The sequence below is a fragment of the Chiroxiphia lanceolata genome, chromosome 3, assembly GCF_009829145.1.
Source record: "Chiroxiphia lanceolata isolate bChiLan1 chromosome 3, bChiLan1.pri, whole genome shotgun sequence".
Lineage (NCBI taxonomy): Eukaryota > Metazoa > Chordata > Aves > Passeriformes > Pipridae > Chiroxiphia > Chiroxiphia lanceolata.
In genome coordinates, this window is record NC_045639.1 from 51,135,280 (window position 1) to 51,150,106 (window position 14,827).

The window sequence follows — 14,827 nt, forward strand, 5'->3', positions numbered from 1 at the left end:
CTCTTTTACTGAATAATCAATTTAAGCCAAAAAGAGGCAGCTGAATTTTGAGAAACAAGCACCTTCTGCAAGCCTGTTTGCTATGCAAGCAATGAAACAGAGAAAAGGGATTGGCTGCGTTCCTGCTCCAGCTTTATTTTGAGTGCTTTTGACTGTCCTGTCCAGAGAAAAGGGATAAGCATGCTGGAGGGGTTGCAATGGTTCATCCTTACCTGGTGGCTTTGGTATGAAGAGTATGGAATAAGTAGTGACTTTCTCCCAGAGTAAGACGACTGAAGGCCATCTTTGTCCACAAGTTTGAAATTAACTGCTCAGTTCTGGCCTTACAATCTAAAATACTCCAAAGAAAATTTCACTGGGAAGAAGATAAGCCTTTGTAAGACTGAAACATGTTTTTTGTTTGCAGGGGTGTAGGTGCAAATGTTTTCAGGAATAAGACAGAAGAAAAACTTTCTGGAGAAGAACAGATGGGAAGTGTAGAAGGTTATTATTCATCACAATGAAGAAAACGTCACTGTGGAGGTTGTGCTTAAGACCCAAGACTTCTAAGGAATTTGGGACCTGAAGGTGGTAACATAATTGTATTAGCATTTGAATTTACCAAAAGTCTCTTTCATTAAAATTGCAGCTGGTCTGTACGCTTTTTTAATGAAATACAGTTGCATTTGTGGAGGATCCAAGCAGTGCTGCTATGTGGAAAAGCAAATGATCTCAAAGATGTTTACTTCTGCATGGAAATACTCCCAGACAAAGGAGTCAAAGCCTCTCCTTAGAAAGATTAAGTTCAGTCAATTCCTTCTGTACAATATTTTGTTCTTTTCTTATGTTGACAGTCTTCATACTTGTAACCACTAAACTTCATCTTCCCACTCCCATTCTTTATGCACACTATTTGTTCCCCAAGGCAAGTGGCATGCAAAGTCATCTTGTATTTAAAGTACTTCCACTTAAACTTTGCAGTAAGATGGAGAATAAGATATTTTGAACTTTCTGTGATTAAATGTGTAGCAGCTGTTTCTGTAAAGACTTAAATATGCTTCCAATTTTTTTCACACAAATAGATCATCAACTTAGAGGTAATTGAATATGTACAGGACAAAGGCATAAAGTAGGTATGATAACATTTTATTTGATATTAATGATTTTACTGGAACATATAATTACTGGAATGATTGTGTACTCCTTGGCATTAGCATACATGAAAGAGTATATTCTATTAAACAGGAGCATAGCTCTAAAAACCCCACACTCAATACTTGCAAAGCAAATGAGCATACCTGTGCCTGCCAATTAAATTGTATCATGGGTGGAATAATTAATTTGGATGCAAGGCAAGGAGCATATTTATTATTATTATTATTATTATTATTATTATTATTATTATTATTTAAGCTGACTGAAGAGTGCCCAGGTTAAGATTATATCCATCTTCCTTGCCTTACACTCTTGTGCATGGCATGGGTGCAGCTGTTTGCTTCTACAGATCCTCTGTCTCACCAAACAATCAAATCTAGGATGTGTCTTTTTGTCTTTTAAGTGTGTGTGGAGGGTATCTTTACAAGTAGCAGTCTTCTGCTATTGTAGGGACAGGTTTTTTTTTTCTCCAGATTCTAACTTGGAACAGATAAACTTGTGCTTCTCTTCAAGCGAATGCTGAAATTCATCATCAGTCAGCAAAACTGAAGTGACAGAGATTTCTGTACCTCTAAAGGCATTGGTTACAGTTTTGCTGAGTTGCAGACAAAATGAGAAAAACATGAACACAATGATGGGTGCAATTCAGACCTGGTGATGTACGGAAATGCCGTGATGTTTGAGAACATATGTATGTGTACAAACCTATTGGTAGACTAGTTTATATAGTCAGACTTTCTAGGAGGAAAGAAAATCTCCAAAAGGGAAATAATGTTAAGTTATAGATGCCCAACTGTAGTGAGCAAATCACTTCCAAGTGGTACATGAAGGTAAGTCCTGACCACTGTTGTGAAAGACACCAGCTCAGTAGTGCAAATTTCTGACTGCAAGGGCAGCAGGAGGGACAGAGGTGAAGAGCTGGTGGATGAGGCTGTATCCCACCTTATGTATGGGGGAAGGCAGGGATCCTGCTGTGTGAGAGTATGAGAGATGCTGTGTGAGCGAGTAGAAAAAGACGTGCGCTGAAAAAGGTGAATGCAGGGGGAGCAGAGGCTTGCTTCTTGCCTGTACACAGGGGTGCTGCTGAGGGTGACTGAGCAAGCTGTTGGGAACCTTGACAACAATTTGTGCTCTCGCCTGTGCCACCGACCTTCTGGTGCACAAGCAATACCCAGGAGGAAGGTTTGCCTGCCTGCAGCCTCCTTGTCGTTCCCGCCCTTTCACCAATGGTCACCTGGATTACCTTCAAAGGTAGGAGTTCCCACAATTTGTCCATGTATCTAATTTCTCCAAAAATGGGTGGTTCTTCAGATACACTGTTTTGTGTTACAGTGTTCTAAAGCTTGACCTTTAAACCTCTCTCATTTTTTCTGCAACAATGATTGTACATTGTCAGTCAGTCGACTTTAAACTGAAGGTATTTGGTCAGTCCACTGTAATGCTATTTTTAGCACAAACAAGCAACCAGACAGGCTCATGATCAGTCCTTTGGGGAAACGGAGATAGAAGGATGAAGAGAGAGGAAGAGACTTCTCCTCTAGATTTTTCTTGTTAGTCATAGCACTGAGGAAAAACAAACTTCATATGGAACAGATAATGTAAGGCCTTTAAAACATATTTGCAAAGACTGTACAGTTTCTTAAAGGAACTTGAAATACTCTGTGGTTTGGGGGTTTTGCTGTATTTCCCATTTGAGGATGTGTGTGTATTTTCATTTGTTTTAATTTGGACCAAGTTAAATGCATCAACCAGTAGTTTGTTTTATTACCATCTTTGAAAGATCTATTAATAAAGGAAAAACATTCCCTGATCCCCCAAATGGGAAAGAGTTACAAATGCTCCTCTCCCAGTAGTTTCATCAGAGCAGCTTTGCTGCCTTTTTTCTTTTTTTTTTTTCTAATTGGCTTGCAAATGAAGGCTAACCTTTTGCTCCAGCACAAGGCCAGAGTGTAGAGTGCTGAGGCAAGTATGTGTGCTCAGCTGGATGGTGAATTCAGACATGGAGTAGCTATGCAGTGCAGGAGGTCATGACCAGTGGGCTAGGTTTAGTGGAGCTACTAGTCACATCTGAAATTACTTAACCTTTCCCCCTTTGTCCTTTGTCAAGTGACTTCGTAGAGCACCATTCCAGAATATTAACTGTGGAGTCCTCCCACGATCTGCCTTTCCTGCCTGATAGGACAGTGACGGCTCGCAAGGCAGTAGTGGGAGAGCAAGACTTATCTCTTGGTGGTAAGGTTTTTCACCCAGAGGTTGATGGTTGGGCAGTGGAACTCTCCCCAGGGAAGTGGTCACAGCACCAAGACTGACGGAGTTTAATGACTGTTTGGGCAATGCTCTCAGGTAGATGGTGTGACTCTTGGAGCTGTCCTGTGAAAGGCCAGGAGTTGGACTTGATGATCCTTGAGGGACCCTCCCAACTCAGGATATTCTATGATGCTATGATAACTATGCTCTAATTCTGCAATGTGAATAAATGTTATTGCAGAATGGCTGTCATTAAAACACTTGAGGTGTTTTTTCCTTTAGTTGAGAAGTTAATATAGTCCTAGTTGTCAAACGCAAAACTTTGTTTTGAAACATGGCCAAAATGAATTCATAAATGTGGTAATCTTTTAAAATTCGTCACTGGTCTGAAGCATGTTCAGTGTGCATGTTGGGCTTCCAAATCCATGATAGAGAAACAGACCCTGACCGAGTTTTGTTGTGTTTTTTTTTGTTTTTTTTTTTTTTTTGATTTTTTTGTGGTTTTTTTTTGTTTTTGGTGTTGTTTGGTTTGGGTTTCGGTTTTTGGGTTTGTTGTTGTTTGTTTTGTTGTGGTGTTGGTTTTGTTTTTTTTTTTAGTTGTTGGTTTGTTTTGGTTTTTTCCCTAGGATTCCAGTGAGAGCAGGTAAGATGAGGGCAAGCCCTGAAACTTCCTCCTTTTCTGAATTACTGCTGTAATTACTTGTTTTGACTTCTGAAAAGTATGAGTTGTTCTAGCCTCCCAAATTTCCTCACACTCCACATGCTGTATGTTAGCATTAGTAGAGGGAGAAACTATGTTATAGAACAAAAGTAACACAGCTTTACTGAATGTGAAATATGGAAAAAGGTTTTACAGGAAACCGAGGATTTTGTTACGGCTCAGATGAATGAGGACCACTGAACATGTATGAAGAATTCAGGCTTTATTTAAGCCATTTCTCTCTTTGTGTGTGTGTCTTTTTAATTTATTCTTTTTTTTTTTTTTTAATGTCGTGTAACTTTAAAATCACCTTTTCAAAAAAGCTGGCCCACCAGACTGCCAGGAGGCAGGTGTAGTCTCTACAACTTCTTTGAATTTTGCTTTTTATGAGTGTTTCAGGGTGGACTTGCCTCTGTGGCATTTTGGCAATTCATTCACAGAAGCTCTCTCCATTTAATACCAATGTTGTGCCTTCGATCATTGAATTTCAAACGTGGTGGCGGAGAGGAGCCAGTGGGCAGCTCGGCCAGTCGGGCATGGGGCTCGCAGCCGGGCAGACAGGCTGTACCCTGACACACGGGGGAAGGCAGGAGAGCCGAGCGCTTGTCCCTGCGCGAAAACAGTAGCGGATTTTTTTCCCCCTTTTTTTCTTCCCGGAGCTGTAATCCGACTGCTCTCTTTGGCTCGGTTCCAGAGACAAGTCCGAGTGGTTAATCTCTCTCCCACCCCCCTTTCCCAGCCTCGGAGAATGGGGGACGGAGGAGGGAGGAGAAGAAGAAGGGGAGCGGAGTCAGCTGCAGCCCGGAGCCGGGCCGGGCCGAGCCGAGCCTCCCCGGGGAGGGGCTGAGGCAGCGGCTGGGCTGCGGGAGCTGCATGGAGGAGGGGAGTTTCACAGACTCCTCTGCCCGGCCGGCAGGAGGAGGAGGAGGAAGTTTGGAGATTAAGCCGCTGCCCGGAGCACGAGCGCACGGAGGGACCGGGGCGCGGCCGTGGCCGCGGGAGCTGCGAGGTGGACACCCGGCCAGCGCCGCCGGAGGAGTTACGGGGCGGGGTAACCTCCCGCATTCCCGGCTCGCACCCCTGCGCCTGGATACTAAGCGGGAGGAGGAGGGGTGTGCGAGGGCCGAAGACGGCGAGAGGCTGTCGGTGAGCGCTGCCGGGGCAAAGCTTTGTTCAGTGGGACGCGCCGGGGAGGGGGAGGCGGCTCCCGGATCGGATCGCGGCGGGCTGGAGGTGAGTTACCCGGTGCCCTGCAGCCCCCGAAACCACCGGGAAGGAGCGGGGTGGGGGTCCGCAGGGGAGAGGGCGTTTCGTGACCGCAGCCTTTGTGCGAGCCCCGCCGCTCCTCGCCCAGCGGCGGGAGCAGGAGGCACCGTGCGCGGGGCTGCCATCGGGGCTGCGGCGGCCGCCGGCTGCGGATCGCCTCGCCCTCTGGTGCGCTTTGTGCTCGCCGGAGCCCGGGGGCAGCCTAGGCGCGCTGCACCTCGCTCAGGGGGTCTGAGGGTTTCGTTGAGTCGTTTTGGCGAGGGAGGAGGTGTTTCCTTTAAAATACTACAGAATTGCGTGGGGCCTCAGGTTTCGTCCGGATGCTTTAGCAAACCTGTGTCTTCTGGAAAAATCCGTTCCAAAAAAGACCCTCAGTCTTTGATATTTTGAAGCAACGTTAACGGGATTGTGATAAGTATGGACTAAAGAGAGTTAAAAATAAGGTCGATCTATTGTTAAGTGTCAGGAACGTTTATTCTGGGGAAGGAAGAAGAGGGAGAGGCAGTGGGGCAGAGCAGTGTCCTGCTGTCCTGTGGGACCCTGGATGCGTTTCCCCATTTCCTGCCTAAGTCTTTTCCCTGCTTTGCCCGTCGCAGTTCTTGTCCCTCTTGTTGTGGGGAAGCCCTTCAGAGCTCATCCTTGGGTTAGCGTTAACAGACACGAGGCACTCTTTTCCTTCTTTCTCGTCAAGCCACACTGTTCCAAGTATGAGGGAAGAGGACCTGAAACAAACTCAGCTGTACGACTGGCTTCCAATATAGTCTCTCTTTAGTTGGCTTTTTTTCTTTCTTTGATTATTAATTGGCAGACTCAGAAAGAGCTGTGGCCTTGCTTTTTTCTTTTAACATTTGCTGGTACTTCAGCAATTTAATATTGCTGCCTAGAGAACCTGATGACTTATAGGTGTTTTGAAAGCTGTGTAATAAGAGCCTACTAATAGTCATCTTTTACTAGTGTTTCATTCTTGGAGGGAACAATCTTTGCTGCTGGAGAGTTGCGGTTCAAATTTCCGTAAGCGTTTGTTGCCCATGCCTCTAGCTAAATTTATAAAGGAATCCTGTTAGCTTGTATGGAGCTAAATCTGGCTATAGCAACTCCTGGCTGTGCAGTTCACTGTGTTTGGCAAGGCACAATATGTAGTTTCCTTTAGATTTATTTTTAGGTTCTTTTTTTTTTTTTTTCCTGGTGTGTGTGTGGCACGTAGTTGTCATAATTTTGGGAACCCTTCATCAATATGTGTCTGGGTGCTTTGGGATGAAAATGTATGAGTTATACTAAGGTTAGAAAAGGTATTAATAGAGTGGTTGTCTTGAAAATATGAAAGGCAGTTTGAGCTCAGCTTCTTAATGAATATTGGTATTGTTCTTGGGTCCATGCAGATGCTTAGCTATTAAATTTTGACTCTACTTCTCCTCTGTGTTCTCAGTTGACAAACTCGAAATGGTGCAAAACACTCTCATAAAAGATTCAGTTTTACACGTGATCATTTATGGAAATGCTGTCTGTTTCTTACAGACCTAGAGAGCTCTAGGTAAACAATGCCGACTTGTGGCTGTACAACTGAGTTCATCTCTTCAAATGCATGTTATGATTCTAATACTAGGTGTTAATGTGTCATTTTTCTTGTTGTTACTATTTTCCAAAAAAGGGAAAGAAGAAGAAAAAAAAAAGGTGTGTAATCAAATTGGTTTCTAATTTATAGTCTTAATAACGTCTTGCAAAGACAGCAGTGACTTGATTTTTAAGTGGAAATCTTCAAGTCTGTTGGCAGCTCTCATGATTTCAGGACATCTGCTAATGTGTTCTTCTTCCTTGGGCAGGATGTGAGAGTAGAAGTTAACTGACTAAAGGCATATTTTGAGCCTAAAGTGGTTGATTGCAAGGCTGTGGTATAAACTGTACCCAGTAGGAAAGGTTTGGAGCTAAATGACTGAGCTCGATACCTTCCTGTGTGGAAGTGGGGTGGTGTTTTTGTTTAGGTAGGGGTTTTTTATGGGGTTATGTTTTGGGTTTCTTTGTGGTTTTGTTTTTTCTTATTTTATTTTGAACTTTCATTATGATCTAAAAAGTTAAAGCTAGAAAGGAAGTGAAAATATATGCTTACTTTTTTAATTAGTAAGTTAGGCGGGTTGTGAGTTTGTGGTAGTTTTTGCTACTGTTATCTGTGTAGGTTGTTATGGTTGAACTTTTCACTGGTGCAATTTTCATGTGGCACCAGTAATAGTATTTTTGTGAAGTCATTTGGAGCTGTGTGCCTGTCTGAAAGCTTTCTCGTATGCGTTTGTTTGGATTGAGTTGTGGTATACCTGTCCTCCTCTGCCTTTCTTACGCTTGTGATTTCTTAGCTCCAATTCAGGAAAGGTTTTTTAAGTCCTGCTAACCAGATAGGGCTGTAGCAACTGACAAAGGCTCATACTTGAAGTAGTGCTTTATTTTCTTTGAATGCAAACTCTGCAGTGCAGATCTGACTGTTTCTTTTACCATAGAACAATAACAGAACTGTAATTTCAATAGTGGCTTCTGTCATTTTACTCTGCTCTGTGAGAGCATCACCCATAGAACTTGTAGACTACGGTGAGTACTTTTGAGGTCAATCCAAAGATGGGGCAATTAGGAACACAGTTACAAAGTCTGCTATTAGTAATTTTGAAGAGTAGATCCACAGATAAGCTTGAGATACTGATATTTTAAAAAAAGTTTCTGTACAGAGGTGTTATTTCTAAAATTGTGCCTAAAAAAGACCAATCCCAAACCAAAACAATTCTTAGGGAAGGATACTACAAGATATGTGATGTCAGAATGGCTGGGGATTCTTTTATGTCTTAATTTTTTTAAGAAGTCCCAAATAACAATATTTTAGCAGATATTTAGCACAGCTATTAAAGTATGCCAAAGACTCATTCAACTATTGATTTTTATTTGTTTGTTTTCCTCATGTGCAATTGCCACTCCAGCAATTGCTGGGCACCAAGTCTCTCCTCAGCCAAGCCAGAGCTGCAGTTCTTGGTCTTTGGGAGCATGAGGTCATGAAGAAAGAGAGGCACCACATTTCTGGGTGGCAGCTAGAGATGACACTCAGCATGGCCCTGTCATGTACCCCAAGTCCATAGGGTCAGATGTACTGGGTCAGGAAATAATTTTAACATCCAAGGTGATGATAAAGGGAGCCATTTGCAGAACTCTGTTTGGAAGTGTTTCTCAGATTAGATGTGTGTAAAGCTGTGGCAGTTATAAATTAGAACAAAGGAATTAATCTGGTGTGTATTCCCTTTTGTATTCAGTCATGTTGAGAAGGATGATTGCTGTGTTAAAGAAACATGTTTACCGACACATTAAATTAGTTATGGCTTGAAGTTATTTTGCCATAAATTTCTTAGGGGCCAAGTGTAGTGCGCAGATATTTAGCTGGAATATATAATAGAAGATAGAATAATGAAATATGAAAGAATGCAAGTTAGTAATGTAACGTCTACTGAAGACATTTGGAATAGTTGTGATTATATAGGGCGGTCCTCCTACAATGAGCTGGAATTCTGGCTTGTAGGGACAATGAAGATGTCTTACCATTACTTACCCTAAACGGCATTTTGCTTTTCTAGTGTTAAGTGTGGGAGGTGGGGGAAAAGAATTATTGCATCCCTCAGCAAAGTCATGAATGGCCAAAAGACTTGCAGAGCTGTTGCTGAATGGTTAGTTCTGAGAACCTGCATTACTGTTGTTGCACATAAGAAAGTTTAGCTTGTAGGACTGTCAACGAGGAAAAGAAGTGGAATAAAGTGTTATTCTTGTAAACTTAGAGTGCAAAGGATGTGGAGGCTAGATTTCCCCCTCCCCCCTTTTTTTTTTTGGATTGCTTTTCAAAGCATTTCTAATAGCTGCTCAATTAATACTTGATTAAGCCTCTCATTCTGGGAGACTAACCAAAACCACCTAAAGAGCTGAGCTGCATCACTAGTCCTAAGCAATGTCTTCCAATCATGGCTCAAGCTTCCTGAACTTGTGTGTTTGGTTTGTTAGCCATTAATCCTGTAGTATTTTTCAGTTCCTTTTGGGTTTGAAGTCTATTAAAGTAATATTTTCCCATTTTTTTCGTTTTTGAAAGAAAAACTGAGATTCACATGAGATGTCATGCTCCAAGACTTGGGGCTTTAGAAAAACCTCACACATCAGAGCAGGTGGGTGAAACCACAAAACCAAGTTGACAATCAGGAGCAAAGCGAAAGAAGAGGAAAGTCAGTCTTAGTGCAGTGGCAACAATTACGATTGTGAGTACAGGAGCATTTTACATATGTGGTTAAGAATACAAGAGATGAATGTGAACTGATTAAATAATAACTAAAAGTATCAGCAAAACCTGTACGTGTTAATTCATTTTCAAAAAAAATGTGTGACAAACTATCTCATAGTTTTTTAAGTTTCTCAAATCACTTTAAGGATATAAACATTTTTTTTTTAGTTGTGGTTGTTGTATCAAATAGGTCTATCTAGTCTGATTCACCAATAGCTGAATTAATATGAACTTGGCCTAAAATAAGTTTAACTGGGAATTTGATTACAAGTGCAGGAAAAGAAAGGGGCCTAGTCAGGGAGGACTGGTGAAGGAAATAGAGGGAAAAACTACTGATACTTATCAAGGAGGCCTGAAAGAAGCAGTTGTCCAAGCAAAGTTGCAAACTCTTAAACCCACTCTCAGCTGCTGACTGAGGTGCCTTCTGAAGAACTTGGATATGGGGGTGATTCACTACCTGTATTTTCACTAACCACGATGCAGAGCATTGCTGTGAAAATACAAAGCAAGGTGATGGTTTAAAAATTTGTCTGTAAGAGATGCTTGATGCATCTGACTTAATTCTTATTTCACAGAATATTCTGAGTTGGAAGGGACTCACAAGGATCATCAAGTCCAGCTCTTAAGTGAATTGCCCATACAGGGATCAAACCCACAACCTTGGTGTTATTAGCACCGTGCTCTAACCAACTGAGGTAATCTCAGGGTTTTCTTTCTTCCTTCCTTCCTAGCCATGAGCTCCATGAGTCCTGCTTCCTAGTCCTCTACAGGACCATGGATGGTTATGCTAGTGGAAGTTGCATGTGTGTTTTATAAGTGTAGTGTCTTTTGTAAGTGTAGTGAACAAGTATAGCTTGGAGCTGGCAGCAGTTTCCCATGTAAACTTGTGACCGAAGCTATTAACTTTGAATCCTTTAAGTCTTGCTTACCTCCTCTGTCACTGAGTTTCAGACTGCAAGAGGTGCCAAACTTCGTCCTGTAAGCATGTGTTTTGTAGAAACTTGCATGTGAGCCCTACCCAGATGTTTTAAAACCTAACTTAATGATTGTTAACACGGAAATATTTGAACCTTCGTATCCATTCAGATGTTTCAGGATCACTCTCCAGGCATTAGTATCATGAAGCTAATGTTTTCTGCTGGTACGGTGTGTGTGTCCTTTCACTGGAAGTACTGAGCAGAGATAAAATGTGTGTCATGGGAACAGTGATTGAATCACCTGCTCAGTTGCTTACTCAGAGCCATTGTAGATAAAACCTTGATACCTAGCTTGGGAAGGAGACGGCTGTTTGGGTTGGTAAGGAGTGGTACTGGAGACAGCAACAGCCAGCTTCTTTTCATGGTCATGGTTGATATCTTTCAGCATTATCTGTAAACATAGGAAGTTTTCCTCGTTAACCCCCTGTAAACTCTGCTTTATTAAAGTATTTACTGATATTTACCCTCCTATATATCCCCTAAGATTACATATACTGTCTGCTGCAGCTTCGTTGTGATTTCTACATACTAGTATCAACTTGCTGTTTGGGATTTTTTGGTTTCGTTTTGTGTTTGTTTTTTTTTTTTCTGTATTTGTATTGCCTATCCCAGTGAGTCCAGGTTCATAGTTGAGGTCCCAATGCATTTCAGAAATGTAGTGGCAGAACTACTTGCTTTCGACTGCTGCCACTGATCTGTGGTACTTCAATATAATGTAACATCATGCTTTGTGTCCTTGATGCCTGACACAAAGGAAAAATTATAGTTCCTTCTTTGTAAATAATTTTGAAACTAGATGGGAGAGATGAACTACTTGTTATACGTGCCTGCAATCTTTAGCACTTCAGAATGCACAGAGCTTTCCACTTACTGTTTTAAACTGAAACCAAGTTAATATCTGGCTTGCAAACAGGTTTAGTACTGCCAAGATGAGCATGCTTCATACTCAAGTGTTTATGAAGCTTTGTCACTGTTTACTTTCCAATTCCTTGTCATTATCCTGATAACATACCTCACTAGTTGCTCAGAGAGGTGTCACACTGTAGTGTCTGAGTGATGTCATCACAGATTCAACCTGTTGCAGAAACACTGATTTCTCAGAAGAATCAGCAGTCTTAGCCTATTTGAATGGTAGACAAGGATGTATTTAACAGTAAATCATTATTGAATTTGGACAGATAGCTTACCTTCCCTCATTGTCTACCAGTTTGTAATGTCTCTTTTCCATCAGTCTATTCTGATAAATGTCAGTCTCGTGTTAGATGAATCTGAAGTGAAAAATCTCTGACTTGCTTTATCTTGGTCTTTTTGTGCTCCTGCTGCCTTGAGGAGGTTGCTGCCTCTGTCCTGCAAGAAGGCCCACTTAAAATCTTTGCCCTATCAGGTTGGTTGTGTCATGAAGGCTCTTCTCTCTTGTGGTATGAGGATATCATCTCCAACATCTCCTCCTGAGCTTGAACTCATTTAATCTGGTGAGTTTTTCCCAGATTTCCAGGGGAAAGCCACTAGCTTATTTTCTTAACATCTACCTGCAGCACCAAGCATCAGGCACAGTATAGGCTTTTTGGTAAGCCACTGAGGGCATCAATGACCCTTTAATCTCCAGGGTTTCTTTCTGATTTATAGGGCAGTATCTTGGCATGCCTCTGTTCCTCCATTGCATTAGGTGATGTTATTCCTAAATTGGTATTGGAGTTGTCTGTGCTAGGAGACTCAGTGCTAGGCCAATTTCTCAGATGAAAAGGACCAGGTTTTCTGAAGACATTCCTTTTCAGGAATCATTTTCTTCTTTCATTTAGTTTGCCAGTGGGGAAATGCAGACTAGAGCATTAAGAAAACTCCACTTTTCTTTTTGTGTGAAGGACAGAGTGGTTTGCCAAGGCACAAGCCGTACCGGGCAGATTTTAGAGCTGATTTCCTGCACGGGGACTCATCCTACTGATTTCCATTACTGCAGTCTGCACTTTGCCACTTTACCTGCAGCAGCACTCTTTGGTAGCGTGGCATGTTACCAGCACAGGCGTGCTTCCTCAGTAACGGCTGTGCGTGCTGATAATGTCATTTGAGTTCTTCAGTCTTAGAGCTAGGCTATCCTGCTGCTGCCACGCATAGTGCAGATCCAGAAGAAACCATGTTGAAGAGGTTCTTCCTACAACTCTTCAGCAGAGGGTCCTGCCGATAAACCATCCTTGTTACCAAACACGAATTTGACTCTTGCACTCCTCAGGCCCCTCCAAAGCAGTTTGTTCAGCCAAAGCACAGCATAGACACTGACTCAGATTCCCACAAGGTCAAAGCGGATTAGGGAATTTTTTTTTTCCTACTGTTCATTGGTGAAGAATTGATGTGATGGAACCTGCGATATGCACAGGTGAGGGATGGAGGAGAAAGGATTTCTCCCACGTACCGTTGCGTGCTGTTTGGGTAGGATAGGAGCTGCGTCTGCTTTTCAAGGAAGAATTCTGAAAAAACCAAAACCGTGACGATCTCATTTTCTGTCTTCAGAAGAAAAGCTGGTCATCAGCCTTTGCCGTGAAGATCTGTTGCTTGTGAGTCTCTTTCATTTCTAGGCGACAGTGCTGACATAGGTACCTGACAGATGAACCTGCCCAGCCTGGCTATGTGCATCATGCAACAGTTTGAGCTTCCAGAGGGATTTGGGTGCTAGGGCCATCTGAATGCATCTTCACCACTGACTTGTAGTGATGAGGAATCTGCCTGCTACATGTTGGTTTTGGGGTATTTTTTGGGTTCCCCCCCTTTTGATCTTCTTTGAATCAATGTCAGCGCTGCACGAGGAGTTCTTTCAATATTTAACAGAGTATCAGTGATGCCAGTATTCTAATAATTTCAGAAAAATGTACTGGGTTGGTTCCATTTGTTTTTTGGTTATAAATATTGAGTCATAGCAGGAGGTAATTAGTTCTGATACCTGGATCAGAGTTACATGTCTATGCCCATACTTGCCCAGTACTGACAGTTTGAGGTTATACAAGGGATGGAGGAGTTCTGGCAAAGATTCACTCAGCTGTTGACCTTCTCATGTAACTCAGCTTTGTGCTGTTCACTATTGCGAATGGGTAGAGTCAAAGAAACTCCAGGAGTGCTGCATGTTCTTAGTCCATGATATTGGCTTAATATATTTGGGAAAGCTCTCATCTGATTACACATGAAATAAATCTTTTTCCTTGGGATGCCGTACATTGTCCATCTGTGCATCAGTTATGTCGTGCGATGAGAAGGTGCTACAGTATGTGGCCTTCCCTTGATGCTGTAACAACAAGTTGCTTTCCTTGGCCACAAAAGTTGGGTTTTAAGAACTGGCACATAGCTCAGTAAAAAGTCATGCCAAATTTTTGCTTTACTGATTAAACTTGACAGTGGTTTGCTTTCTAAAACATGTGAACTTCTACAAATAATTTTATTCTGAGCTTTGCTTAGAGAATCAGTGTGTGGAATTGTTTCACAACAGTGTTTGTTTTAAAATGCTACAGTTGACACAATGTTAATATATCCATTGCACAATATAATCCAAGTTGTAAGGATGGAGTTTTCTGGATGTGAGGTGTGGTTGGGGACTAGGTGAGAGCAGGGATGACAATGAATGGAACAAGTGTCTTGACATCCTACCTGTAATTGAAGCAAATTCCCACATGTAAGTTTGTGGAACACAATTATACGTAATTAGGTGGCTCTGGCTTTAGTCTTTTACCCGAGCAGAAATAGGATAAGTCATCAATTGAAAGGTTTTGGAAGGCCATTGTGTCCTCTGGGGGTTAGAGAATACCTCAGGTTTTGGCTAATAATTTTACTCAAGAACTAAGAAACTGTTATTGATGAAGCTACTATTAAACAAGAGTACCCCTATAAAAATTTCAACTTCTTCAGGATTGTCTGGTCACCGATTTTCATTTCTTTATATATAATGTATGTATATATTCTATATACATAAACGTATGTATATGTTTATATATATATATATATATAGATATATATATATATAAGCGCATATATGCACACATGTATATATACTTACTCGTGTGTATATTTAAATGGTTGTGGTTGTATTGCCAGTTTATCTCTTTCTAGGGTTCTTAAAGAAACTGTTTTCTCAAGCACTTGAAATTGAGTCCTTTGACTCTGGAGGATTTGAGAGTAAGGAAACTTGCATGAACTAAATGGAAAGTAGGATGTTAATTACAGCTCACTTTGTAT

General features: G+C 41.8%; 1 protein-coding gene across 3 annotated transcripts in view; it reads left to right on the plus strand.

Annotated features, from left to right (window-relative positions):
- The first annotated feature begins 4,927 nt into the window (after positions 1 to 4,927).
- PLEKHG1 (pleckstrin homology and RhoGEF domain containing G1) overlaps positions 4,928 to 14,827 on the plus strand; it is a 129,800-nt gene continuing 119,900 nt past the window's right edge. For 2 of the 3 annotated variants that reach the window (XM_032683854.1, XM_032683855.1), the window contains exon 1: positions 4,928 to 5,227. In XM_032683854.1, coding sequence (XP_032539745.1) covers positions 4,955 to 5,227 — 273 coding nt within the window. In that variant the 5' untranslated portion in view covers positions 4,928 to 4,954. The remainder of the gene's footprint in view (positions 5,228 to 14,827) is intronic. The other variant, XM_032683856.1, reaches the window with a different exon arrangement.